The sequence below is a fragment of the Pleurodeles waltl genome, chromosome 1_2 (genome assembly GCF_031143425.1).
Source record: "Pleurodeles waltl isolate 20211129_DDA chromosome 1_2, aPleWal1.hap1.20221129, whole genome shotgun sequence".
NCBI classification, from domain to species: Eukaryota; Metazoa; Chordata; class Amphibia; order Caudata; family Salamandridae; genus Pleurodeles; species Pleurodeles waltl.
Window position 1 is genome coordinate 932,335,935 of NC_090437.1, and position 27,049 is coordinate 932,362,983.

At 42.4% G+C, this 27,049-nt stretch overlaps 1 protein-coding gene across 6 annotated transcripts in view; it reads right to left on the reverse strand.

Moving 5' to 3' along the window:
• MICU3 (mitochondrial calcium uptake family member 3) overlaps nucleotides 1-27,049 on the reverse strand; it is a 387,135-nt gene that overhangs the window by 257,959 nt on the left and 102,127 nt on the right. For all 6 annotated transcript variants that reach the window (XM_069200650.1, XM_069200668.1, XM_069200685.1 and 3 more), the window contains exon 5: nucleotides 332-379. In XM_069200650.1, the coding sequence (XP_069056751.1) occupies nucleotides 332-379 (48 nt within the window). The remainder of the gene's footprint in view (nucleotides 1-331; nucleotides 380-27,049) is intronic.

Consider the following 27,049-nt stretch of genomic DNA (forward strand, 5'->3'; position numbering starts at 1 on the left):
TAGAAAATCATGGTTAATGTTCACTTTCCACAAAATATGAAAGTAGATGCTTTTGCCCCACTTTTGTACTAGCAATACTATGTAATTTATGAATAACACAGAGAACACAGAGTCCTGCATGAAATGTATTTTTATAATGTAATAGAATTTAATATAATTACTACAATGTCCTATACTATTGTGCTGTTTTTTGTGTTTATACTTTACATTTATTTGATGCAATGAATAATCTTCCTTTGTTATTTATAGAATTCTAAAACTATACTTGCATGTATTCATCTTAGCATTTGACTGTTGATATGTTCACACCACAGGTGCACAGAATACGTACTTGTTAAGATGCATAGAAGAAAGAGATACTCTGTGTAGGAAATAACACCTAGAGAAGAAAAGAAACAGACAATAAATAATAGCAAACATGCCTTGCTCCTTTACATATAAAGTAAAATGTACTAGAAAACCTAACATTCTAAGTGAACAGTCATAGTGTAAACCTGAGGTGTTTATCTAAGATTGCGCCTTTTAAAATACATTACAAGTGTAATCTGCACCAAAGTGCAGTTTTGCCATGGATAGGCCTAACGACAAGTGTGACACACTGATAATATGGTAAAAATGGACTCAGAGTACAGATTCAATGCTACTTTTGTCATATCTGCACTCCTTTTGGCACGGTCATATTTCTTTGGCTCAGCTCATTATTTCATTCTGGGCTTTTTTTTTTTTACCTCTTGGTGGGTCAAGTTATTTATTCTGCTGGCCAGGATGTGGATCAAAGATCTCCCCACAGATTAGTGCCATTTGCTGGAGCTTGGACCTGCTCCTAGGAAAGGAAAGGGTGGGGATGGAGTCTGAATGTGATAATTACCTTTCACACTCACTCTGGACTGAGAAGGCACAGTCACACAGAAACAAAAAAAGACAGCCAGACCTCTTGAGCCAATCACAGGAGGGCTCCTCTTTAAAGTTTTGAAAGGGAGGGAAGATGCAGCCGTGGTAGTTTGGGGGCAGGGCTTAGTTTCTCACACAAGATCTTTCAACATGCCACCTCAAGTCACCATTTTGAAATATCCCATATGCTGTGCAGGAGAGTTGGGACAGGGGTGGAATGATAATCCACCACCCAGGATTGGACAGAGAACCCTACCTCGTGGAACCCTCCGCCCCACTTTAAGAACTCTGCACAGAGGTAAGAAAGAAAGAAGGTGGATTACACAGGACTCTGAAGAAGACAATACCCATATTTGGGGTGTCAGAGCACCCTCTGAAGGACAGTAGGGAGATGGACCTGCAGGTGGACTCTGGAGGAAAAGGGATCCCATGAAACATCTGATGACGTAACCCTCATCAGAGAGCTGTCTGCAACTTCTGCCTTCACACATGTGCTTTACAAGTGGCCAGGAAGGCTATGGGTACTCAAGAGTGCAGGCAGACAAAGTACTCATCCATGAAGGCAACAGGGTGCTACTGGAACATGGACCCAGGGAGAGGACAAGCCCATGCACTGGACAGAGGACAGATTCTGAGCATGGAGCTTAAGTGCAAAAAGAAATCAAGCTCCCAAGGGAAAATACAAATTTAGAGACCGCAAGGCCTGAAGAAACCAATCTTAGCTGGGTGTTCATTCCACCACTCTATGCTTGTGTTTGTGGGAGGAGGGTGGTAATATATCTGGGCTGATCTTCCTGCCAAAATGGACTGCGTTGTAAGAACGAATGCAAAAGCCGGTCTTGTGACCGATCTTCAGTGCTCTGCAGGCTGTGGGGTGCCTTGGGCCGCATGGGATTGTTTTACCAAAGAAGGCGTGAAGCTCCTAATAAACTATGTATGCCCCAGGGCTAAGGAGCCCCCGAATCCTTTGCAGCACTCAGAAAATGTGCATTTCTTTTGCTCTCTGGTGTCCCAGGAAGGGCAGGGGCACCACCAACCTCTTAACCAAAGTTTTTGTGGCTGCCAGGGGTGCAGCATCTCCCACACGAATGCCGCCCTCCCATAAAGTTTCTTGATACCACCCTACCTCTCTTGGTTTAGAAAATTAATGATCCCGGGAAACCCCGCCATAGTTTTTAAACACACCTAGAGCTTGGGCTTTCGCTTCAAGACTTTAGAGAACAGAGACCTTTGTTGATGGGTCCTAAAATTGAGCTGCAAAATATTAAATTCAGAAGAAAGAAGACATGATCACAGTTTATGAAACATGGAAATGCTTTATTAACAACAGTAAATTTAACAAATAATCATTATAGATTTTAATGTAAGTCAATGAAATGTTTTTTTTTAATAATTAAAAGTGGGTTATTACTTTCCCAAATGGATATAAGTGTATGAAGGTACCATCTTTAATGCTTCCAATAGTATTGCATTGGGGTATAATGGCATAATCATTTTATTAAGGTGGTGACACCCTGACAAAGTCAGTAGGAATGCCTTCTGATATATAAACTCCCTTGTATGTGGGGGTGTTGTGGTTATTGGGTTCAGGGCTCACTAGTAGTGTAAATTGTCAGGCACGAGTCATCATGTATATATGTATCAACTAATATTTAGTACTGCGTAGTGTGTCTGTAATAAATTACTTTTCTTTTTATGAGAAAAAGCACTGAGTGGACAATGATTTATTGGGCGTTATTTGTTATGTGCCTGCGAACTGGGCTGCTAGCCAACAGCACCTCCAGTGAGTGGAAAATGCACTGCTGTGCCTCACTAACTTGACAGAATAAAGTGGTAAACAGGGTATGTGGTTCCCAGTAGATGGAAGGTTGCAGACCTATTACTTGTGAAAGTCGCACATCCTCCGCAACTAACTCATTTTCTTACAGTGCCATTTAGAAATTAATAGAGACACAAGGAGAGTTGCCTACTGGCCTCTACTGTTTAAATTTGACTGTTAGTCACCTTCAACTGGTCGTTTGCTCAGTCCATACAGGACATTGATATCACGTATATGCTGAGCACTCATGTGTAGTAGTAGCTTGAGCGTGTATGCTGGGCTTGACCATGGCAACACAGAAATCAATTTTAAGTCTCCTTTGTGTGAGCGGTGGATAAAATGGAAGTTGGCTGGAAAAAGCTTGCCAGAAAGTAATGAGAATTGCAGGCCTTAGTGTTCAAATCTTTCCTAACGGTATTGACACTGGACTAGACTCCAGTGAGCCAAAGTGTCCATTTTAAGTGAAGGGACAGCCTTTGATCACTTCTTACTCGATTATTTCCCAGAGATGTTACTCCCAATAGAATGAGAGGAGGTTGAGTAGTAAGCCCTGCTCAAGGCAGAACATGAACTGAAAAACATCAGTGTTGTGAACCCACCCTACACTGAAGTATTTCAGAATGGTAATCAGACAAAAATAAGGTAATGCTAATTTAGCTCAAGCATAATTAGAAAATGGTGGATTGTGTTTTGCAGATAGGGATGTCGAATATAATGAAGGGCAATGGGACTAACACAACAGTCTGGAATGCAAGCACCAATCAGCTGTGGTGGCCATGATTAATTCCAACAAAAACATTTGTTTTTTTGTTGATGTAGATGCCTTAAGTGCGATGAGTATTGCCAGACGTGGATCCCATGGTCACTATGCCAACAAGTGAAAACTGTAACTCACTTATAAGGCCCAAGTAGTTCAAAAGTGACATGAGGTTGCTTGTAATCCTATCTGAGGGTGGGATGAGGGGGGCTGGCTTGGTGACTTGGGCTAATATATTTCTATTGGAACAGGACCAAGACTAATTTGCTTATGCCTGGTCTGTCTAAAGTGGTATATTGGAGAAAAAGGGCAGTCCAAAACGTAGTCCCGGAACAGTTGCCAGTGGGCTTTGAATAATAGAAGCATTCCTTTCATCACTTTGTTTTTTGTTACAACATAACTTGAAGCACCCGTTTTAGGTTGGGTAAACAAGACAGTACTGCATGTCAATTCACAAGGTGCCATGGATAACATCAGTTGCATTGCCACTGCAAATTCAGTTCAATGCAATGTAATCAAACTCCTAGGTCATAGCTAGAGTATATGGCCAACGTAAACCCAATGGTTGCAAAGTAATAGGCATGGCTAGAATGAGAAAGTGGTTAACAAGTTTCATCTGCATTGGTATATGTGTTCTGAGAAATGAGCTACTGCTGCCCTGTCAAACCTATTAGCGTGCCTAGGTCTTGCTATGCAAATACCTTTAATTCAACGCGCAAATTCTAATTACTGGTTCATAGAATCAAGAGCATTGTTAATTTTGCACTCATTTACGAGCCACATACAGAAATATTTACCTAGTACACGTGTGAGCAAATCTACTCTCAAGATCGGCTTTGTGGTATACCAGCAATGTTACTCTTGTTAAAAGATGGTGAGTTTCTCAGAAACTCGCACGTTTGCCGATATTCAAACGTGCAGGATTTTTACACTGTGGCAATCGTTTGAGATTTACTCCTAGCAGGAGTAAACCAGTTTCCCATGTACGACTGGAGAAGAGACATCCCTAAAATTAGCGCAAAATATATTCCTTGTGGATGAAGAAAAACGCTAATACAAATGTAGCTAATGTAGTTCTTTATAATATATTTCCACAAGCAGCAAAATATATACATTAATGTGTGCATGAATGGACACGCATGCGAGTTCTCATAATCACAGTTTCAAAGGCGTACTCCTCAATATTCTTTGAGATGTTTTGGAAAGTTGGAACTGTACATCTTTGATTACGGGACTTTCCTGCACCGGGTCCAGAGTGACTGAAGTAAAACGGGTCCTCAACGGAATGCATACAATTTAAGAAAAACACCACAATAAGCTCTACCCTTTTCTTAAAGCTGCTAATTGTGACCCATGGCAAGTTTAACACTTACTGAACGGGTGACCCAGATAGGAGCCATGTAGATTATGGCGAAGCATGATTACTAGCATATGGCCTGCACCAACAACACTGTGCAGAGGAAACATCACTGCAATAATGAGAAACAAGGTGGAAAAACAGTCCCCTGGCTAGACCTACAAACACAAATGCAAAGTCTGTTTGGCAATAAACACCAGGGAGCCTCTAATCCTTTAGGGTCACTGCTTCTGTGCATCACCTATCAGAATCTGAGAATTAGCAACATAAGTGGCCTTCCAAGTGGCTGCTGCCCTAACTGGAAAAAAACAGAGTGAGCCTTTGACACTTATCTGGTTATCAGATACCACTGATGTTTTGATAGAGGGGTGTAAAACATCCTCAGGTAATCAGTCAGTAAATGTAAAAACTTTATTCAAGATTTCTGGGCCCTTTGTGTGGTGCCACCCTCTTTGTTTTAGGACAAAGAAAGGAAGAGCCGCTGTCATGCCGCATGTCAACGAGGGTAAAGAGAGATATCTCGAGGCCTCTGAAAGCATTCCCGCCTTTGTTTGTAGTGCCACATTGTGACCTATGGATAGATAGTTCTGCTTGAGCGCTCTGACTGTTATGGGAGAACGATTCTGGAATGACTACTGTTCAGAATGGAGGCCAGGCTCTGAGATCACGTACATGGCGTGGAGGTCACTAGATGAGGCGCAGAAATAGAAAAGGGCAATATGGGTTTAAGCCAAAAAGTGTACAGTGGATTGATTCACAGCAAAACTCTGAGAGATGTAATTCTACGTCATGGCAATGCCCATTTTAAAAGTACGGCAGCTTTCTTTTGACGAATGCCTGGCTTTTACAAGATTGTAATGAGTGTGCATTATGCATTTCTTCCCCAGGTGTCTGTACTATACAGAAATCAGTTCACCAAATACCATTCCTATTTTTGAGCATACCAGACAGTCAAATTCTCTCTTCAAGTGTCTTACTTTTTTCTTGAGTAGTCATAAGATTTATATTATTATTTGTATTTATATTGTTAACTGGGTATTTACACATTAAAGCATAAAATATAACAATGTTGATTTAACATTATTTTCAGTTTTTGAGGTGTAATGTCAAGTGACGAATTAACAAAATAACAAAGTACTTTATTACAAATGGTAAAAATGTTTTGTGCATTCCGATGCTCATCAAAAAGCCCCAGAGAGCACTTAAAAATACACCCACTACTGGCCTAGTACCAGCTTTAAGGAGGCACAATCTTAATCTAGGATAAGATAGGAATCCGTCTCCCATGAGATGTCAGCCTTGCATCTGGTTGGTATATTGGCTATCTTTCCTTTCACTAAGCCCGCCATCAGGTTGCCAATTAAGGCATGAGAGTGTCAACCAAATGGGGCAATGAATTAATTTCACACGTAGTAAGCACCAGATATACCAGAGGGTGAAATACTTGATCGAATATATTGGACATGCGCTAGGTTTAAAATGGCAAAACATTCACAAAAGCATTTGTACATGTAGACAAAAATACCTTCGATTGTGGAAGAGTTCTAAATGGCTACACTGTGCAGACACAAGGCATTTAGTAGGTCTCCTAAAGCAGTGGTGCCCAATCTAAGTACACGTGGGGTGGATCCATGTTGAGTTTGCAGGATATCTGCATAACAAAAAATATACATACACTGAAACTAAAGGGAACTCATACACCCAATCTGTGTCTATCCTTACTACGTCCAGGACATCCCTTCTCTGCAGGATATTGCGAGAAATAAAGAGGAAACTTGGGAATTGTAAAAATGTTCCCTATCACATAGTCAAAAAGACGGATATGAACAATTTGAAAGCTTTTTATGCTTCGATTATCAGCTAAACTAAATTAGCAGTTGGTATTAAGTGTTAAGGTTTTCTTTAAAAAAAAATCTTTACCTTTGAAATTTGAAGTCTTTCTGCACTGGAATAGTGGTCAGTGGATGTTTGATGCCAGAAACAATTTTAATATTTATTTTTGGCAGTTATCCTTTGATTAAGGTTCGAAAAAGTGAGAGAGTGTAGTTTGGAAGAATTTGATAAACAATTTTCCCGTCTAATTAGTCTAGATAATAAAGACCAATGGTCAATCTTAGTAGACTAAGTTTTGTTTAATTAACAGTAAATTTGAATAGTACACATTACCCAAGTACAGGGTGTCATGGCGCTGAAACCAACTGACAAATTGGTGTTCTGGTTAGGGCAGGAAAAACAAATAGTACTTTAGGTGCTTGCACTAGGTGGACAGTCTGCAGATAGAGCACAGTAAGAGAGGAAGAGCGTTCCCAGTGCTATCACTCTTCTAACGAAACACCCCCACCCCAAGGTCCCAAATGCATCATTTTGGTTTAAAAAAAGCAGCTAAATAAGGAAGACCATTGAAGTTCGAGATTATCGTCCAGTGAGTTTGAACGGTGTGCTGCCCACGGGCTAGTGAGGCAGATGCCTGTCTACCACAGCAGTCTGTGGTATGTATCACACAGGGAATAGGGCTTAGAGTCAACATGTGCCTCCTTTGCTCCTGCCAGTCTTGTTTCCTGCATCTATTTGGAAGTGCTACCCACTCCATAAGAGAGCAGAGGACCGCCACCTAAGACAGAAGACTGACAAGTTGTAGAAGTCCTGCCATTTTCACTTTTTTCATTAAACTGCGTCTTATTCCTACGAAGAAAAGGGCAAAGATGATTACGCTTTTGTGTAAACCTCTCTTTATAGTTTCTCTTCATGTCCTCAGAATAATCTAGGATAGCATGTCTTTTTCCTGAAGATTTACTTATGAGACACCAGCAAGGGGATAAAAAGGCTGTATCTTTGTATCAATGGCCATCTGATACACATGGCTGGTAAACTCTAAATGCCGGAGACACAAACTGTGTGGACGGATGAGAGGGATTTGGGTGTGGAGGCTGCACACTTGAGGAAATGGCCAGGATGAGAACACTTGTTAGTGATATGTACTCAGTAAGTCTTTGGGAAAGTGGATACACCTAGTGGAAAAATATATTTTCTGCCCACATATCAAGTCCAGTCTTTTCTTAGTCATAAGTAAAAAGGAAAACTGTACAAGGTATTTGGACTTTATTGCCTTAGGAGAGTTTATACAGTGTTCCTTCTAACACACATTGGAAGTGATCACAAAAGAACAAGCCCCTGGAGGACAACTCAAATTAATCACTGGAATAATTACTCAAATAGACAAACAATGGTCTCAGGGCTACTTCAGAGTTCTCTTCCATTGAGAGGAAAGATCTTGTCTAAAAGTCAACCCTTCCTGTGCGGAAGCCATCCATGCTCAAGGTGAAACACAATCACTCACTCAGGGCAGGGCATAAATCACCACCACATATGACTGATGTAGCAGAAATGCTATTGCTACTTCTCTAACAGTAATCATCTATAGGTGACAATCTTTGCATTTTGTTATTTACAATTTTAATAAGCCAACTGTGAAGTGGTGCACTGAAAGTCTATATTAAAATGCATTCACTGCAGACTAGAGACTAGTAATTTTAAGTGATGTGGTATAGCAATAAAATTAAGTATAATCATTTGTTTTGCATTCATGTGTTTCTTTATTATGTAAACTAATAGTTTTTGGTAAAACAATATTGAATTTATAAGAAAACAAGTTTGAAATATTTCATGCAAATGATCAAAATTTAGTTTTGCAAAATAGTTAATGAAAATTAACAGAGTTATTTTGTTTAAATCTGTTGTAACATGAACACTGACAACGTTTATTAATGATGGATTTATAATTTTGAATGTTAAATGTGTCTTGCTTAATATAAACAAATGTGCCATATTAATTAACTTTAGTTAGCCTAAGTGTGACCTGCAAGGCCCTCTTTTATAAACTTGTAGAAAAGTGTTTAGTCATTCTTGCTAAAGTCATGTTTCTTTCAGGTTCCTTTCTCATAGAATGCTAGTTTGGAAATAGATGTCCTATTGTTTTATGCATAGTGAGCCTGGGAAAGTAACCTTGAACCCAGTACATTGAGGACCTGTGGAAATGGACTAAATACAATTGTTTCATACCGTACAGATGAGCTAAGATGGATGCCTTTCTCAAGTTGGTAATGGGAATCTTTCCTGATGTTTCAAATGAGTATTGCATGATGGACTTTCAGTGGACAGTTATGCCTTCCAATTCATTATCGAGTGATGGATGAGTGAACCATCTTGCACTTTGGACTTTACTATACCATTACCCAATTGGATTAACAGCATTGTTCTTGCCCTTAACTTTAGCAGCAGGTCCCCTTGGACTCAGAGGTACACACCTCTCTATCCTTACCCTTCATCTTCAATGCTTTGCTGAAGCTTAGAAATGTTTTCCCTGACCCAAGAAGAAAACTCTTAATCGAGATTCTGCTATACTGACACCTTCCCTTTTTACCTACTATTTGCCTACTTTGGTTAGTCATCCTTTGCCCAAGATGTCATTTTTCCAAATTATTTCTGTCCTTTTTCTTTTTACTTTTTTCTTCATGTGTTTTAGCCATGCACATTTTAACTTGTGACTTGTAGGGTTTTCCCTTACTCTAGGTTAAACTTACATGATTCTTAAAGTGCCTTCATGCTTAAAAGGACTTAGCAGCACCTGTTTTCTACTCATCAAATTATTCTTTTGATGTTTTGTATTGCTATTGTCAAGAGCTTAGTTCTTTTTATGTTAGTGTGTCTACACAATTTTCACCGCCTCGGTCAATCCATGGTGATTCTGTATCTTTATAGTCTTGTTCTGAGAATTATTTACATACATTTGAACCTGAATTTGTAATAAAAACCCTTAACTTTATTCCAGACTGGAGTTTTCCTTGTATATCAACATGGATCATACTGTCATTTTAAATTGTACTGTTTGAGCTTGAATGCCTAATTTCTCTACCCCTTATACTGGGTGAAAAGAGTCACTGACCTCATTAAAAGCATGTTCTGGAAATGCTTTATCAAATCTTCATAGCAGTAAGATGGTTTTTCCTACGAAGGGGAAAATAATTAGACACCGTGGTAGATAGTTAGGATTTTTGACATGCAAATTGCCCACCCTGAAACTTGTTGTCCCATGTTTCGTTCTAAAGATTGATGGCGTTCCAGGGTCGTTCCTTTGCAGTGGATGTGTGAGCATTAATAGGGTTTGTGCTTGTGTTGCTTTTGTTAAAGATTATGGCGAAGTGTGTTTGTTGTGAAGTGTTTTGCAGAGTTTCTGAACTTGTATGATAGTGGCACTTTCTGCTAAGAACTTGTGTTGGTTAATGGGTCTGCTGCAGCCTGAGATCCTGGGATAACACACAAGTGTGGAAGACACTTGGTTAATTTATTGTCTGCAGTGTAAGGCACTGGTCATGAGACGTCGTCAACAGTGCCAATAGTTTTCCTTTTGTTAGTGTGGGTGGTTGGTATTAAGTGAATCCTGAGTGCATATGGAAGAACTGTATCAACCAGCATTAGATCAACTGGTAAAGTCTAATTTGCTGTGTAATTGTAAAAGCATTGTCAAAAAGTGTAGCTCCCTTATGATTTTGAAGTGTTTAGTTACCCTATCTTGTAGAAAGGAAGAGAGGTTGTTGGTTTTTGCTTGCAATATTTTACACGAGGTTTGCATGAAGAGTGATAGTGAGAGAAATTGTAAAGGAGGGTGAGCTGCTGAAAGAGGTTAGACCGACGTCATTGTGTGTTATGCTGATGTAGGTCAGTTGGTGTGAAGCCATACTGGCATTGGTGGACTACATCATACAGTGTTGTGCTGACATTCGTCGAGGACATTGAAGAGAGAATTGTGAGAACAAAGTTACTTCCTGATTGCGAATGAAAAGCTTATTGTGAATTATTGAATTTGATTGAAAATGGAGTTGCTGAAAACATTGTCTGATGAAAGAAGATTTATTTATTTTGGTTAGATATGGAATAGAGACTCCACCCAAAGGTATTCCAGGTCATCATGTTTTGTCCTAAAAAGGTCTTCATGCGTGTTTGTGGCTCGAACAATGCCACGAGATTACAGAGAAAGAAGGTGCATTAGCATTTCCCCGCCATGGAACATTTAGTTTGAGAATTATTGAGAACCTGAGGGGAGTACTTTATGAGATGAACCCGTCTCCAAGACCACACAATTTGAAATGCTCACTTGGGAACATATGGATCACCAGAACCAGCAAGATAAATAGGAGAATAGAATGAGAAAAGCAATAAGGAAAGCTGCAGAGGCAAGATGGGATAGCCAGCAAAAAGCTTGGAGAGCAGACATCATTGAATGAGCTAGGTTGTATTCAGCCATTACTAGTGAAAAAGGAGAAAGCACTAAATCAAAGAGTAAGAAAAAGACAGAAAGAGCAGAACAGTCAACAGATACTTAAAAGAAAGCTGAAACTTATGAGAGTGATTCGGATGATGATTTTATAAAATCGTCCGCCTCCATACAATTCTGAGCGGATAGGAGTGGCAGGTGAAGCAGCAAGAAATTTGACCTTTGATGTGCCTACTGTACAACTTGTACAGACCCCTAATTAGGTAATATCAGATCCAAATGTGAGTTCAGTAGGACAGACTCCCAAAACAAATCAAGCAGTTCAGAGTTTTACCACAAATCAGTCAGTGCAGAGTTCTAAAATTAATCAGCCAGCACAGAGTTTTATTTCAGATGAGCCTGTGCAGAATTTTACATCAAATCAAACAGGACAAGGTTTAAATAATATTTTGACAAGGCAGAGTGTAAGAATGGCAGTTCCACAGAACCCAATGAATTACATGAACCCAGATGCAGTGACAGTTCAAGTAACAATAGGTCCAGTTGTTCACTTGTATGCTCCAGGCATGCCTGAGAATACTCCACACACATTAAATGTCCCAAATTTTCAAAATGGCCTGAATACACAGGTTGTTTCAGATGGGTTTCCATCAAACAGTGCACAGGGATTTGTGAGCCCAAGTGGTTCAGGAATAAAGAGAATTAATTCTCTTCCGAGACAATTGACCCCTACATGCATTGCAGATCTGACTTCACTGACAAGTCAGACAGGATTTACCCCTGATGCAAGGCTTACTCAGTGATCCTTACTGTATTTTGTGCCCAGAACAGACACCAAATTTTGGATGTAGTTCCCTGCATAGGAGCTTTCCCTTTAACACTCCAGAAGACATGTCTATTGCAAATGCTCCAGATCAAACAGTTGCAGGTCCTTCAAGAACAGAAGCAATGTTGAATATTCCAATATGTTTGCAAGGTTTTACTGCTCAGCAATTAAATGATTGGCTGGGGGTGGGGTGGAGCATGCTGAGCAACAAGATGGCCACGGGTTAACTCAGCTTTGGCGGCCGCTACACGATCCTGCAAAATCCTGCAGCCCTAATATGACTTTAGCCCACAAAAAAGACACAGTATATGCCCCAGAAGTATTGCGGCACAATTGGGAGTGCAGTTTCCAGCCAGCTGCGTTGCGGTTGGGTGGCCAACTTGACACGGGCCGCAAGGGAGGTGAGCAGCTGGCCGCCCGCAGCCTGGGCTGGTTGGGCTTCTGCCTATCCAGCACACAGCGTAATTCGGAGGACCGTCTGGCTTGGGATGCGAGGGGAGACAACGCTGAGGAGCTCCATTTGCCGTGGCCATCGTCTGGTATTGCCACATGGCGGTGGAGGAGTGAAGGCCTGATATGGGTGCAGCCTGTCTACATGTGGTGAGCCCAGTCGGAGACCGGGATATGAGCGGTGAGTGCTCTATGGACTAACTGGCACCCCCGCTCCATCGTTGGAGAAACAGGAGGTCGTGGGGACGTCTCTGTGGGAGGCTGGTCAGGGGTCGCCCCTAGTGGCGAGCGGGGCCCCTCTGGTTAGAATAGCCAGAGGGTTGCGATTTCCGAACCTCACGCACTCAATTGGCCCCCGTGGACCAGGCTGTGTCTTGGGCCTTGGGGATCCCAGAGAGCCCAACTCAGTGGGATCTGCCCTGGGGGGCATTCGACTCCTGGCTCCACCTGTTAGGCCCACAGAAAACACTGGTGACAACCCTGGAGAGGCTGCTGTTACCGGGGGGCCATTGCGAACCACAGAATCATTGTCTGAGAGAGTGGGAGTGAATAGGAACCGCGCCTGGATATAACTGAGGGGTCTCTCGCTCCGCTACCTGCAAGATGGGGAAGACTGATAAAATGCAAAGCTGCAGTTTGAGACACGTAACACCCCCAGAAGCAGAGACTGGTGCATAGAGGAGATGGGAATGGTCTCGGAAGACCAGGAGTCGGATGCCGAACCTGAACTGTGTCATATCTTAGCATCTGCAGAGTAGTTTGGCTGTGATTGACGGTGAAATTGACTTGCTATCCTACAGGATGGATAGGATGTCTGAATGGATATATAAGCAGGTGGAACATGTGAATGAGGTGGAACGCAGAATCTCAGTGGTAGAAGACAACTAACGCCATGTCACAAGCACAAACGAAGACTGATAAGACAGTGGCTGCGCTGCAGGCCAAGGTCGAGGACCTTGAAGCCCGCTCTCGCAGAAGCAATATACGAGTGGTGGGCATAGCAGAAACATTGGCTATCGACAATATGGAACTTTTTGTAGAGCGATTCCGGACCATGCTGCTGGGCCATGAGACTTTTTCTGATATTTTTGTAGTAGAACGTGCCTGGTGATAGTAAAACTACCGAATTACAAGGATCGGGATGTGGCCCTCCGAAGAGCACAGGAACTTAAGACAATGCAGTATGAGGGGTCAGACTTTACCTAGACTTTACCCAACAGGTACAGGAGGCTAGGAGACTGTTTGTGGCAGCGAAACGTCGACTCCAAGAACTTAATTTGAAATACTGCATGCTTTAGTCAGCAAAACTCAGTCATGGTGGCTGGTAAATCGCTGCCGTTTACTGACCACAAGCAGTTGCATCCATTTTTTAAAAGAAGAGACATGACTGGTGAACAGCAACATACACGTGCCCCCATGACTTAGAGTGGCGTGCCCTTATTGATTTGCCAGCCACGTAGTTATGCGCTTTGATATGTGACTTCACTCAGAATGACGTGTGACTGCAATGAGATTGATTTGCTACTAGTAGTTATAAGTGGTATAGGCAGCTAAATGAAAATATAGAGTATTAAGCTACGCTGAGCTTATGCGAGTCAAGGTTCAATGCAGATTCTTTGTTAAAACCGCACCAGTGACTGGATAGGAGTGGGGTACAAATAGCACATTGTTAATGGGGGATACGTTTAACCCATTAATCTAGGGCTAATGCTGTTGCTTAGTAACATTTGGGAGGGCTTACGACATTGCTGTTAGGCAACATCTGCCCTTGTGTGTATAACACGGAATTTAAGTATGTAAGTTTGATGGGGTTATGGGAGGGAATAGGGTAAATTATGTATCATTTGATATGCCAGTTTTGTGTTTGCTTGTCATGGGAGGGGGGTGGGTAAATAGGAGTGTTTTGCTAGTTGACATTGTTTACTTCACCCAATAATGGTGGTCACTATGTCAGACATCGCTGGGACCATTACGACACGTGCAATTACCACTTGGCGAGGGTTGAGTCAGAACAAGGTAATACTACTCCACATAGGTCTTTCAGGCTTCTGACGTGGAATATCAGGGGCCTCAACGACTACAGGAAGGTGAGGGAAGTAATCACATATCTAAAATGCAATCAAGTGGATATAGCCATACTTCAGGAAACTTATTTAGCCCCTAACAGCCTGGTGCTTACCACTCGTAGATTGCAGGGCTGTTTTGTAGCGGAAGGCTTTACTTCACACTCCCATGGGGTTTTAATATAGACTGGTAGACAGTCAGGGGTACGGATTCAAAAACTTGCCCGGGACACAAACGGCAGGTATATTATTGCTCGATGTGCAAGAAATTATTTAACATTTATGTTAATTGGCATTTATGGCCCAAATTATGACAATCCCCAGTTCTATAGGGACCTGTCCCCATTACTGGCAAGATGGGGGGGATAATACCACACATTTGGGTGGCGATTTTAATTGCGTATTGGACCCAGCAGTGGACTGCTCTACCGGGCCCCCTCGACACCCCTCAGCGACGACCCGTGCATTGCACACAATAGCGGCAGAGGTGGGATTGATGGATGTATGGCGATATAGGCACCCGACATTAGGCAGCTACACGCACTATTCAGCAGTACACTTTGTATATACATGCATTGATTACAGGCTAGTGTCCAGAAGCTTAGTTCCCAGAATAACTGATTGTGTGACGATACCTAGAACGCTTTTGGATCACTCACCAGTGCTTGTAACGCTGGAAACATATGGAGGCAAGGCTGGCCCATTTATGTGGTGGTTCCAATCCTATCCATTACTAGGTAGGGCTTTCAAACACGATCTAAAACAGGCAATAGAAGAATATGTTTGCAATATTATAGGGACAGTGTTAGAAATGGGGTCTCTAGTTGGTAGAGGTATTTACCTTTGTCCAAATAGGGACCACAATCCTAGTCGGGGTAAGTCACACACAATCCAAATCATCCTGTGCCCACCCTCTGGTAGCTTAACACTGAGGAGTCAGGCCTAACTTAGAAGGCAATGTGTAAAGTATTTGTGCAATAAATCATACAGTAAAAAAGAGAAAACACCAAAAAATACACCACACAGGTTTAGAAAAATATATGATATTTATCTGGTTAAATTAAAGTCAAAACGATCAAGATTCAATAAGCACAAGTTGAGATATCACTTTTGCAAGATTAAAAAGAGTCTTAAATCTTAGAAATCAACAGCTGTCTCTTGGTTTCACAAACTACCTGGTTTGCATCAAAAATTACTTTCACGGAGATCGCAGAGGAGGAGAGGTGTGGAAAAATAGGGTGCGTGGCGGATTTTCCGGTGCGGCACAGACGATGAGTTGATTCTTTCTACGCTGCAAGGGGCTTTGCGTCGATTTCTGCTGCAAAGGCTTGGTTCCTCACTGCGATGCAGGGATCTTTTTGACGGCCAGGGATGATGCGTGGAAATCCTGGGTGTGCGGGACAAAGTCACAGTCATTGCATCAATCCGGTGTGGTGATGCATCGAATTGTCTGTTGCACGGCAGGAGCTGCATTGCTTTTTCACTCGGGAAGTTGGGCTGCGTCGTTCTGGTTCGGCTGTGTCTCGATCAGTAGTTCTGTGCGTCAAATTGCTAGAAGCAAGGCATGCACTGCATTGAAGCTTCACTCTGGAAGTCGGGCTGTGTCATACCGGTTCCCCCGTGTGGCGATTTTCTCTTTGCAAGGCACACTGTGCATCAGTTCCAGCAGGCTATGCAGCAATTTACGGCACACACGGAGTTCCTTGAAGAGATTAAGTCTTTTTCACCCTGGGACTTCAGAAAACAGGAGGCAAGTTCAGTCCAAGCCCTTGGAGAGAACTTCTCACCAAAGTCAGAGGTCAGAGTCCTTCTCAGCAAAGCAGTCCAGAGGAGTCCTTTGGGAAGCCAGGCAGTTCCTCTTGACAGGTTGCAGGTTCAGGTCCCAAAGTGTTTAGTATGGTGGGGTCACAGACCCAATTTATATACCCAAAAATGCGTTTGAAGTGGGGGAAACTTCAAAGAGTGGTTTTGAAGCACACTAGGTCCCCTCCCAGCACACGTCTGTCTGCCACGGTCCCAGTAGGGGGGCTGGCAGTCCATTGTGTGAGGGCAGGCCACTAGCCTTTGAAATTTAAGCGTCAGGCCCTCCACCCTTCCAGTCCAGGAAGACCCATTCAGTATGCAGATGAGTGCAGGTGTGACTGAGTATCCTGTGTTTGTGGGTGCCTGGGTGAAATACACAAGGGAGCTGTCAACCAACCCAGCCCAGACTTGGATTGGAGACAGGCTATAAGGCACAGATGGATTTTAAGTGCAGAGCAATGTTCACTTTCTAAAAGTGACATTTCTAGAATAGTAATATAAAATCCAACCTCACCAATAAGTAAGATTTTCTATTACCATTCTGGCCATACTAAATAGGACCTTGTTACCCCTTTCTGATCAGAATCTACCACTCAAAAAGTATATGAGGGTAGCCCTAATGCTATCCTATGAAAGCAGCAGGCCTCACAGTAGTGGAAAATGAATTTAGGATTCTTCTACTACCAGGACAAATAAAACACACATGTACCTGTCCTGCCTTTTACTTACATAGCACCCTGCCATATGGGTTACTAGGGCCTACCTTAGGGGTATCGAATATGTAAAAAAAGGGGAGTTAAAGGCTTGGCAAGAACCTTTAAATGCCAATTCGAAGTGGCAGTGAAACTGCACACACATGCCTTGCAATGGCAGGCCTGAGACATGGCTAAGGGGCTACTTATGTGGGTGGCATAACCAGTGTTGCAGGCCCACTAGTAGCATTCAATTTACAGGTGCTGGGCACATGTAGTCCACTTTACTAGGGACTTATAAGTAAATCAAATATGCCAACTGGAAATGAACCAATGTTACCAGGTTTAAGGCAGACAGCATATGCACATTTGCAGTGATAAGGTGCGCAGAGTCCTAAAGCCAGCAAAAACAGTGTCAGAAAAGTGGAGGACGGCAGGCAAAAAGTTGGGGGATGACCACCCTAAGGCTATCAGGTCTAACAGATGGTCACTAAATTTAGCACAGTCTGGGAGGCATTTAAGGTATTCATCAGAAGAATCACCGTAGCTACACATGCAGGAGTCCTGAAGTTTATAAATGGAAGGTTGTGCCGCTTAAAGGAGGAACTAGCCACCCTAGAAAGGGAACATATTAGCTCAGCAGATGTAAAAATAGTGGGTCAGATTAAGGATAAAGTATCTGAATACTATATCACTGCTCAATGGGCAAATATGCAGTGGCTCAAACTTATGGAGAAGGTGAATGGCCCGGGCAGTGTTGGCGGCCTTGATAAGAGCTAATAGAGACCTTGAGGTAGTGTTGGAAGTTGAAACAGCAGAGGGGCAATGCATCAGTGACTCTCAGGGAGTCATAAACAGATTTAGGGACTACTACAAGGAACTATACACCACTAAGTCAGTGCATAATGACTAAGACATCATCGATTATTTTTACTATGACATGGCTTACTAAAGAGGATAGAGAGTGCCTTATGTCCCCACTGCAAACGACCGAGATTCTAAAAGTGCTTAGGAAGATGGCGGCTGGTAAAGCCACAGGCTTGGATGGACTCATGATGGCATTGTAAAAAACATACCAAGGACTTCTTATTCCTCATCTGCAAACCTTGGTTTGTGAAATTGCCACTCACGCCCTTATGGCACCAACCATGAGGGAAGCTTTAATTGTCACACTGCTTAAGCCTATGAAATCCACTTGGCACTGCCCATCATATAGGCCCTTCTCTCTGCTAAATGTTGACACCAAAATATACGACAAAATCCTTGCAAATTGGCTGGCCCCCCTCCTTCCCAGACTGATCTGACAGGAGCAGTCGGGCTTCATCCCGAGTCGCTCCCTAACAATGAATCTCAGAACAATTTTTGGGGGGACTGCATCATAAAATCCTGTGGACAGGGCAGCTGCGTTATTCCTGGATGCAGAAAAAGTCTTCAACTCTGCCGAATGGAATTTCATGTTCACTGTGCTGAGACTCATCAGAATGGGAGAAGTGTTCCTACAAATGTTGAGGACCCTTTACACTAAGCCCATGGCCCAGGTGACGGTTGACGGTGCTGTTTCCGGGACTACAGAAATTACTATAGGAATGCGACAGGGATAGCCCTTGTTTTCTCTGCTTTATGCCCTAGTGGCGTAACCATTGGCATGCACCATATGCGAATATCACAGGAACAGAGCTATCCGCTTCCCTGGGTACACATTGTCGTTACCGTATGATCTGGGGGGGAATTAGAGGCACCAGATTTAGACGTCTATTATGAAGCTGTGCTGGGCATGATAGCGCACAGCTGGATACATGGCCCACATGATGCCCCCTAAGCCTATAATGAGCATGATATTTCACAACCGTCGTAAACGCCATGGTGTTATAGACTCTGAATACCACAGCGCATATTTGGCATAAACTAATGGCCAGGCAGGCACCTCCTCTGTTGTACTCCCCTCAGGTAAAGATAGAGTGGTGTATGTGGTTCCCACTGTGCCAAGATAAATGTGCAATGGAGACATTTAGTAAGCTGGAAATTAATGATGTGGGGGAGTTTTTCTTTTTTTTTTTTGGAGATGGTAAAATGCTTACATGGAAAGATTGCATTGCAGACACTGAGGTGACAACCCCACTTATGGAATATCAATATTACAGAGCTCGGCATGCTTTCTGTGAGATAGTTGGAGACGATCTCACTGAGCCCTCTGAGCTGCCGGCTCTCACTTGGTTGATCCAGGAGGGATCGAAAAAGAAATTGGTGACTAGACTATATGCTCTCGCACAAGAGGCACGGAGAACTGGGTTTCTAAAGGCCAGAGTAGATTGGCAAAAAGACATGGGCACCACATTATCCTACAATCAATGGCACCGCTGTTGCTTGAAGATCCGAACTATCTCCTTAAATGGGAGGTGCAGATTGGTCTACTTTAAATATCTTAAATATCTTAATCGAGTTTATTACACCCCCACCACGCTACGGACTCCGGGACTCAGCTGAGTGGCCAAGATGTGGTGCGGAGGAGGCAGACTTCCTGCATATGGTCTGGGACTGTCCAGGCATCCAAGAGTTCTGGTCAAAGGTAATCGTTGAGTTGGAGCAGATAATGGGAACAGGGCTTAGGGCTACACCACTGTTGGCATTGTTAGGATATGACAGAGATGTGGGAAAGGAGGTCAGGAAGCTGATCGCTATGGGTTTGCTGTTGGGTAAGCATTGTGTGGTGATGAGGTGGGATCGGGGCCACTGCCTACACTGAGTGATTGGCATCTGGATATGACCTACAGTAACATCCAGACTGATACATACAATGAACGCCACAACTCCATCCCAAGAACTTTTGAGGCCCATATCAAATGTATTTGATTATATAAGAGACAGGGGAGACAGATGGCGGTAATTTTGAGTATCTATTTGAGTTGCCAGTGTCACGCACTGTGGGACCCAGGGGGAGGGGATCTGCGGTTGGTGGAGGACATCTGAGGATGTAGAAAGTTAGGTGGATATTGTACCTTGTAGAGCTATGCATGTGTAATAGCATGGTATGCACATTTCTAGATGGGTCCACTATAATGTACTGTAACTACTGTATTAACGACTGATATATGTGTCATATGTGGAAGATTTGCTTCTTGCATCCTATAAATGGAGGTTTGTTGTTGAAATTATAAATACATTTTATAAATAAATAAAAAAATGATTGGCTGAATAATTTGAGTTCTGCAGGTGCAAAAAGAGAAACGAGCTGCAGTGCAAGAGCAGAACGCACCCCACACCCCAGAGAGAGACTGATCATTAGATGTAGCCAGATAAAAGCTAGAATTGAACAAGATGATATTGAAAAATGTGTATACAGTTCAATTCGATGTTTACACTGAAGACAAACTGCGGTTTCTGTGCAAAGACATTACAAAACATGCAGGACAAGCCTTTGGCAGACTAGATGAATTAGCCCAGAAATATGTTGATTTGGAAAAATCTAAACCTTTGAAGAGAAATTACAGATTAGACTTCAGTGACAAGGATATATTGAACATGAGACACTCTGGAATGAGACTGCAGATTAGGGAATTAATTTGTTACATTCAGAAATGGGGAGTTGTAGGTACGTGGGAAGGAAGATGGGCAAGGAAAAGAGATCAGAAGAAAGCGAAAACAGATTTCTCTCTGGCTGGAGCAAGTCAAGATGAGGAAAATGTGAAGATGCTTCCCATTAGAGAAATTCCTGATGGAGGATATGTACATGTATCTTGGCATAGGAGAGATATTCAGTCCTTCAGAAATGACAGAGCGATTAGTGAAAATTTCAAAATGCCTGTGGGTAGATTTGAATACATTATTTGACATTGTGGTTCTGAGTGATTTATGGACTGAGTGTAAAGTTGCTGTTGATTGGCCTGACAGTGAACTTCCAAGAAATCCGGTGACAAATGCGCCATCTGAAGAGGTAATGAAAAAGTATCAGAAAATCATTGGCTTTTTGAAGAAAAGAGCTGTCCCTTAAAGATATTGACTGGCTGTGGATTGACAGGATGACTCAAGAATCTAAGGAGGCAAACATTCCTATTATGAGAGATTGTTGCAGGCTTTCAAGCATTTCAGTGGCAATGAAACCATAGAAGCAAAAGATATGGATCATTTTGTGTTCAGATTTGTACAGGGATTGAAGCCAGAAATAAATACCATGACTCAGCAGCATTTGATTTTTTAGCATAACAAACTGATTGAATAGGATGCTGTGGTATTCAAAATCTTGTAGCAATGAACTGGAATTAAAGCAGAAAAAGTTGAAGGAGAAGCTAATGATGATGCATCTGAAAGCTGCACACAAAGCTAGTCAGAATCAACAATTTGCATGGAAAACTGGTAGTATGCAAGAAGTGCAACAACAGGAAGGTAAAAGGTGTCAGCAGCATGATAGAGGACATGGCATTCCTGCAGATCAGAACAGAGTTGTGGATGTGGCAACTTTGAAACTAACTAATCTGTGTCATTGGTGTGGCAAGTTGGGCCATTAGAGATTGTGTCTCCTTAACAGTACAAATAAACAGGTACAGAGTATTGGCATTGTACAAGTGCAAGGCGATAATTAGGTTGAAATGCAGAAAATTCAGAGACCCCGAATGCAAAATTCAAATGTGTCCCAGAGACAGTACATTTGAGTTCCACAAGCCCAGATGTCCCAACAACAGGCAAATGTTTCCCGGCAAAATTTAAATGAGGTTATCAAAGTAGATGCGAATCAGTTGACAGCACAGTTTACTTTAATCCAAGTGATAATGATTTATCAGACATTTTTCAGCTAAGACGCACCAAAGAAGAAAAGCAGTGCATGCTTGGCACTTAATTAGCTGTGGAGAAGAATGGTCCATAAGTAGATGGTGATGGGAATGGCCACCATGTGTAATTTGTAGCTCTACTGTCAGAACAGCAAAAGTACCAAACCTACCCCTTTCGGAAAGAGAATTCAAGTTGGTTGTAGGAGGGGCAAATAAACAATCGCCCATCCAGTAACAGAATCTGTCCCAGTAAAAATAGGTTCCTTTGAGGATGAACACCAATTTGTGGTGTGTGACTCAAGTCCTGTAAGTCTGCTTGGATGGGACTTGCTCTGCAATTTGAATTGTTTTATCAGTTGTACCCCATGTGGCACTCAGATCCATACAAATGATGAAGATGCAGCATTTAAAATTGTGAATCAAACCCTGACTGTCACATTGAACCCAATGATGACATGTAATGACTTACCCGAAGATTTAAAAGAACTGAAAGATACTGTGTCCCCTAAGGTTTGAGACTTTTCAGGAAAAGAGATATTGGGACTCATGAAAGAGGTTGATACTATTAAGATAACTGTGAAACCAAATGATGTGAATTCCTCCATAAAGTATGACACCTGAAACAATTGCAGGAATTACCCCAATGTTCAAGTCACTGATAGAAAAGGGAATTATAAGAGAGATAATGGGAAGTCCATGAAACTCTTCCATTATGGGATTTCTGAATCCCAAAGAAAAATACTGCGTAGTCCAGGCTCTCAAAATAATAAATGAGATTGTCATTAGATGTTGTCCCGTGGAGCCAAATCCATGTGAAGCAGAGTGGTTCACCATGATTGACTTGTGCCAAGCATTGTTTTCCATACCATTGCATGAAGAGAGCCAGTTTCTCTTTGCAGTTGTGGCAGTCATATTTTGACATGGTGCTGAGTCTCACAAGGGTATACTGAGAGCACTTTCATCTCAAACCACGTCCTGAAAAAGAATATAGAGCCTTTAAAATGCCCTGCCATTCAGTTTTAGTTCAGTATATTTATGACCTACTGGTGGCGTCAAATACTCAAGACACCTGTAGGAGAGATTGCCCTGTTGAACCACTTAGATGAGAATGGACAGAAGTGTAACAAAGCTTCCCTGACTAAATTGCAGTACTGTAAGTAAGATGTTTTGTACCTAGGGTCACCATATTGAGAAAGGTGCAAGGAAGGTGCTGTAAGAAAGAATCTCAGCAATTTTGAAAATGAACCCCCAAAGATGCAGAAAGAAGTCAGGATATTTTTGGGAATATTTGGTTACAGCTGCTAGTGGATTTCAAACTTCTGCTCCGGGACCCCATCCCCAGGGTCTGGCGCATTTTCTTCTTTTTTAAAAATTTTTTTAGGAGAGGGGGCATGTGGCACCCTCCTAAGGCTGATTTTTGCCTTAAGGACCCCCTTCCCCAGGGCCCATCATTATATTTACAGAGTCACACATTCTCGGCTCAATTTCTTTACACGAGGAACTCCATACCCTTAGTCCTGGCCATACAGCAAAAAGACAGAAGAGGCATGCAGCTCCCTAACCCTGGGCCAATTTCAGTCCTGGGGACCCCAACCCCCAGGCCTGGCCCTACTGCAATAGGAGGAGGTGGCATGCAGCCCACCTCCCCAGGCTATCTGACCTGGGTACCCCATACCCTAGGGCCTGGCCAATGTCCAAAGGGGGGGGGGGGAGGGGAGGGTTGCATGGCCCACCTCCTTGGGCCAATTTCAGCCCCTGGGGCCAGCCAAGAAATGGTGGGTGCCCCAGAGACCTTCCAAGGCACCCACCACACTATGTTTGGGGGCTGCAGGGGAGCTCCAGTGCCTCCGTGGCCCCAGCCAGCTCCCCATCTCTAGTAGAAGGTTAATACTGTTTTAAAAAAAAATGTTACAATCTCACAAGACTCTCATGGGATCGTGAAAAATAGGAAGGAGTAACTGATCTTTGACTACACTCCGGTATACACATTTGATACTGTAGGAAGGAGTCTTACTGGAGATGATGTTTGTCAGAGTCTACTGTTTATGCCCATTGGCTTGGGAGATGTTGTCAGTAGAGTTAAGCCTCTTCCCACAATCGACTATACACATCCAGCATCAAAGAGAGAGGTCTTAGCGGAGAGGCCAGTCCAACCACACCCACTACTACACACACACACACACCCATCATCAGTGAGAGAGGTCTCAAAGGAGAGGCTAGGGTCTCACCATACATCCTAGTACACACACACCCGTCATGTGAAAAAGAAGTCTCAGCAGAAAGGCTAGTATGTCTTTACACACGCTACCATGCACACTGGTCATCTGAGAAAGAAGTCTGAAAGGAGAAGTCAGTCCCTCCACACTCACTACTAGCACGCCTGTCATCCGAGAGGGGTGTGAAAGGAGAGGCCAGACCCTCCACACACTCTAGTACTCACACTGGTCATCCGAGAGAGAGGTTTCAGCAGAGAGGCCAGTCCATTCACACACACACTCCTATGCACACCTGTCATGGGAGAGATGTCTCAAATGAGAGGCCAGTCCTTCCCTACACCCTACTATCTACAAAGCATCCACGAGAAGGGTCTCAGCAGAGAGGCCAGCTCCTCCACTTTTTTTGGTTTGTCAAACAAGTTTAATATGTTTTTGGTATTTTAACTTTTTTTTCCAGAACAAAGACATACAAAATGAGGTGTTAAACACCAGTAGCATCTCCTTAAAATCAAAAAGGATTTAAATGTACAAAAAACATTTTATAACAGCTACTACCTGGGTGGGGGGAGGGGGCACTTGTGCTTTTGGACAAGCTTGTCCTGGGCAGACCTGCTTCGTCTCGGATGAAAAAATGATCTGTTACACAAGAAGCAAAATAACGCTTTATTCAAGTAAGCAGGGTTGCTGTCTGCCTGTGCACTTAGAACCTCTGCAGGAACAGTATCTCCTGTAGCAAATGATGTTGAAGCCGTGTAGAGTTGTCCAGCTCTGCAGCGTGAGCCAACTTTGCCTGGGCAGGCCTTTGCAGCTGCATAGACCTCAGGTATCTCCACATCCTTGTGGTACTCATACTATATGGTCTATTTTTGCTCCCCCAGCTGAACATTTTTCTACAAAGTTTAACATACTTTCAGAATCCTTCTTGGCACCTGACTCATTTCAAAGAATTGCTACAGCAAGGATTCCTTGGGCGATTGAGGTGGCTTTTAATCTAAATCAAATGAAGATATCTTTCTGCTGAAAGGGAAACAGGATAGAGGAGCACGCCAAATATGTCTATTCTCACCAAAGTCCAATAGTGAAATAAAGCAAAAAGGATGGAATCTTCTTCTAAATAAAGACATACTTATGAGAATCCTTCCTTAGGGTGTGCTTCCTTTACCACTTCCTTTATATTTTCTATAGAACAGATCACAATAAATTTTTCTACCTCAAACGTGTATAATGTTTTATTTTGTTCAAAATGACTGTAACTTAAATCTAAATATATTATCTTGTGAGTGGTTGATGAGAGCTGAAAAGGAAGTGCATCCCCCTCGGAGTTCATGCATGGTATTGTGCGTGACAGCCATCTCTTTAAAAAAAAGATATCCAACCACGTTTTATCCACTACTCTATTATTACAGATTAGTATTGAATAATAACTTAATTTACTTTTAACAATCCTAGAAATGTAACTGAAAAAAACAAAGGTTAAAGTAAGGTAATAGGTAGATGTAATAAAATAAAAAATAAAAAAAAAAAACGATATTTTTATTACACCTACCTATTACCTTACTTTAACCTTTGTTTTTTTCAGTGAATTTCTAACATTAAAAAAATAAAAAAAATAAAAAGAAAACCGATATTTTTATGTTAGAAATTCACTGAAAAAAACAAAGGTTAAAGTAACGTTATAGTTAGGTGAATTTCTCACTGACAACATTAACGCTTAGAGCTAAAGAAAACACAGAAATTCAACAGTTATATTTAGCAGCATGAACTATAACCTGTGCCCCGGCCATGCACTGCTCACAAATGACATGACTCATGAAACGTTCTTTGACATCATTTATGATATCACTGTTGCTATCTCAAATTAATTAATTGATGACATCACTGATGACCCCATCCTAACTTCACTTTTACACGTATTGCTCTACAAATTAGGATGACATTGGAGGCTTGACAGTAAGTCCCCCATTACTACTGCCATCACAGATACAACCCACTTGGATGTTGAAATCAAGCATGGCATGCAACATTGAGCCTACAGCATTCACTTTACAGGTAGCATAGATCAACAATCAACCGCTAATATACAAGAAACACACATTGACTGCAGTGTTTAATACCTTACAACTTTTAACAGAAAGATAAAATATTAAATGCCACTTCAAAAACAAATACCCCACTATGGATGGTTCTTATCTGTATCAACCCTCAACACTCACCGAACCTACATTGAAAATGAAGTTGATATGAGCTGATAAGTAGGTACTGTAAACAGCTTTTTTCTTTATGGAGAGAGTTTACTTTGTACCACACTGTTTACAGACAAACAGTTTTTGTACTACGCCATATAACCACCTAACTCCACACCACTCATGAAGTGCTTCTTTATTTGGTGGAGATGTGATCATATTCCTGTGCATCAAGAACGTGTCATCAAAATTGGATGGGAACACAGTAGGGGGTCCTTTAAGTAAGCTGTCCATCATCCTGAGAAAAGGGTGGGAAGATGTTGCATACACTAATGTATATGGGATGGGGCTAAAAGGGTGGGGCATCTAGACCATTGTACATACTTGTGATTTATAAAAGGGAGAACACAATCCCTGGTCTCAGCAGCACATGACAAGGAAGAACCCACTCATCACAGTCACTACATGAGATACTGCGCTTGAAAAAGGCAAGGATGCAAACACCTCCATTAAGGATTGCAGATAAATTTTCAACCTCAACAGGAAGCACTTACTGATATAAATAAAACAGGTGCCCAGGTTGAAGACCCACTTCTGTAACATACTAATCATCCTAACTTCTTGCACATGGTCAAGGTATGTGTACTTCTTAGGGATCACGGGAGGAGTCTCAAGGCCCCCGCACTCTCGTCTCCCCACCTCCTGCGGGACCTGGCACTGCCCCTGCACACAGGGAGCTTCTGAAAATGTGTCTCCCTGCGTGTGGGAGCAATACTTTCATCTCTTTCCCTGCCTGCATGCCAGCTCCTGCTTGCTAAAAGCAGAGTTTGTGTTTGCTTTTCCTTGAGGGTAGCTGTCACAGCTCCCTCCCAGCAAAACTAAACAGCTACTTCCCAAGGGTGGTCATCTTGGGAGATAGCAGGAGCTGGCCCTGGGGGGTGGCAGTCCCTAGGGCCAT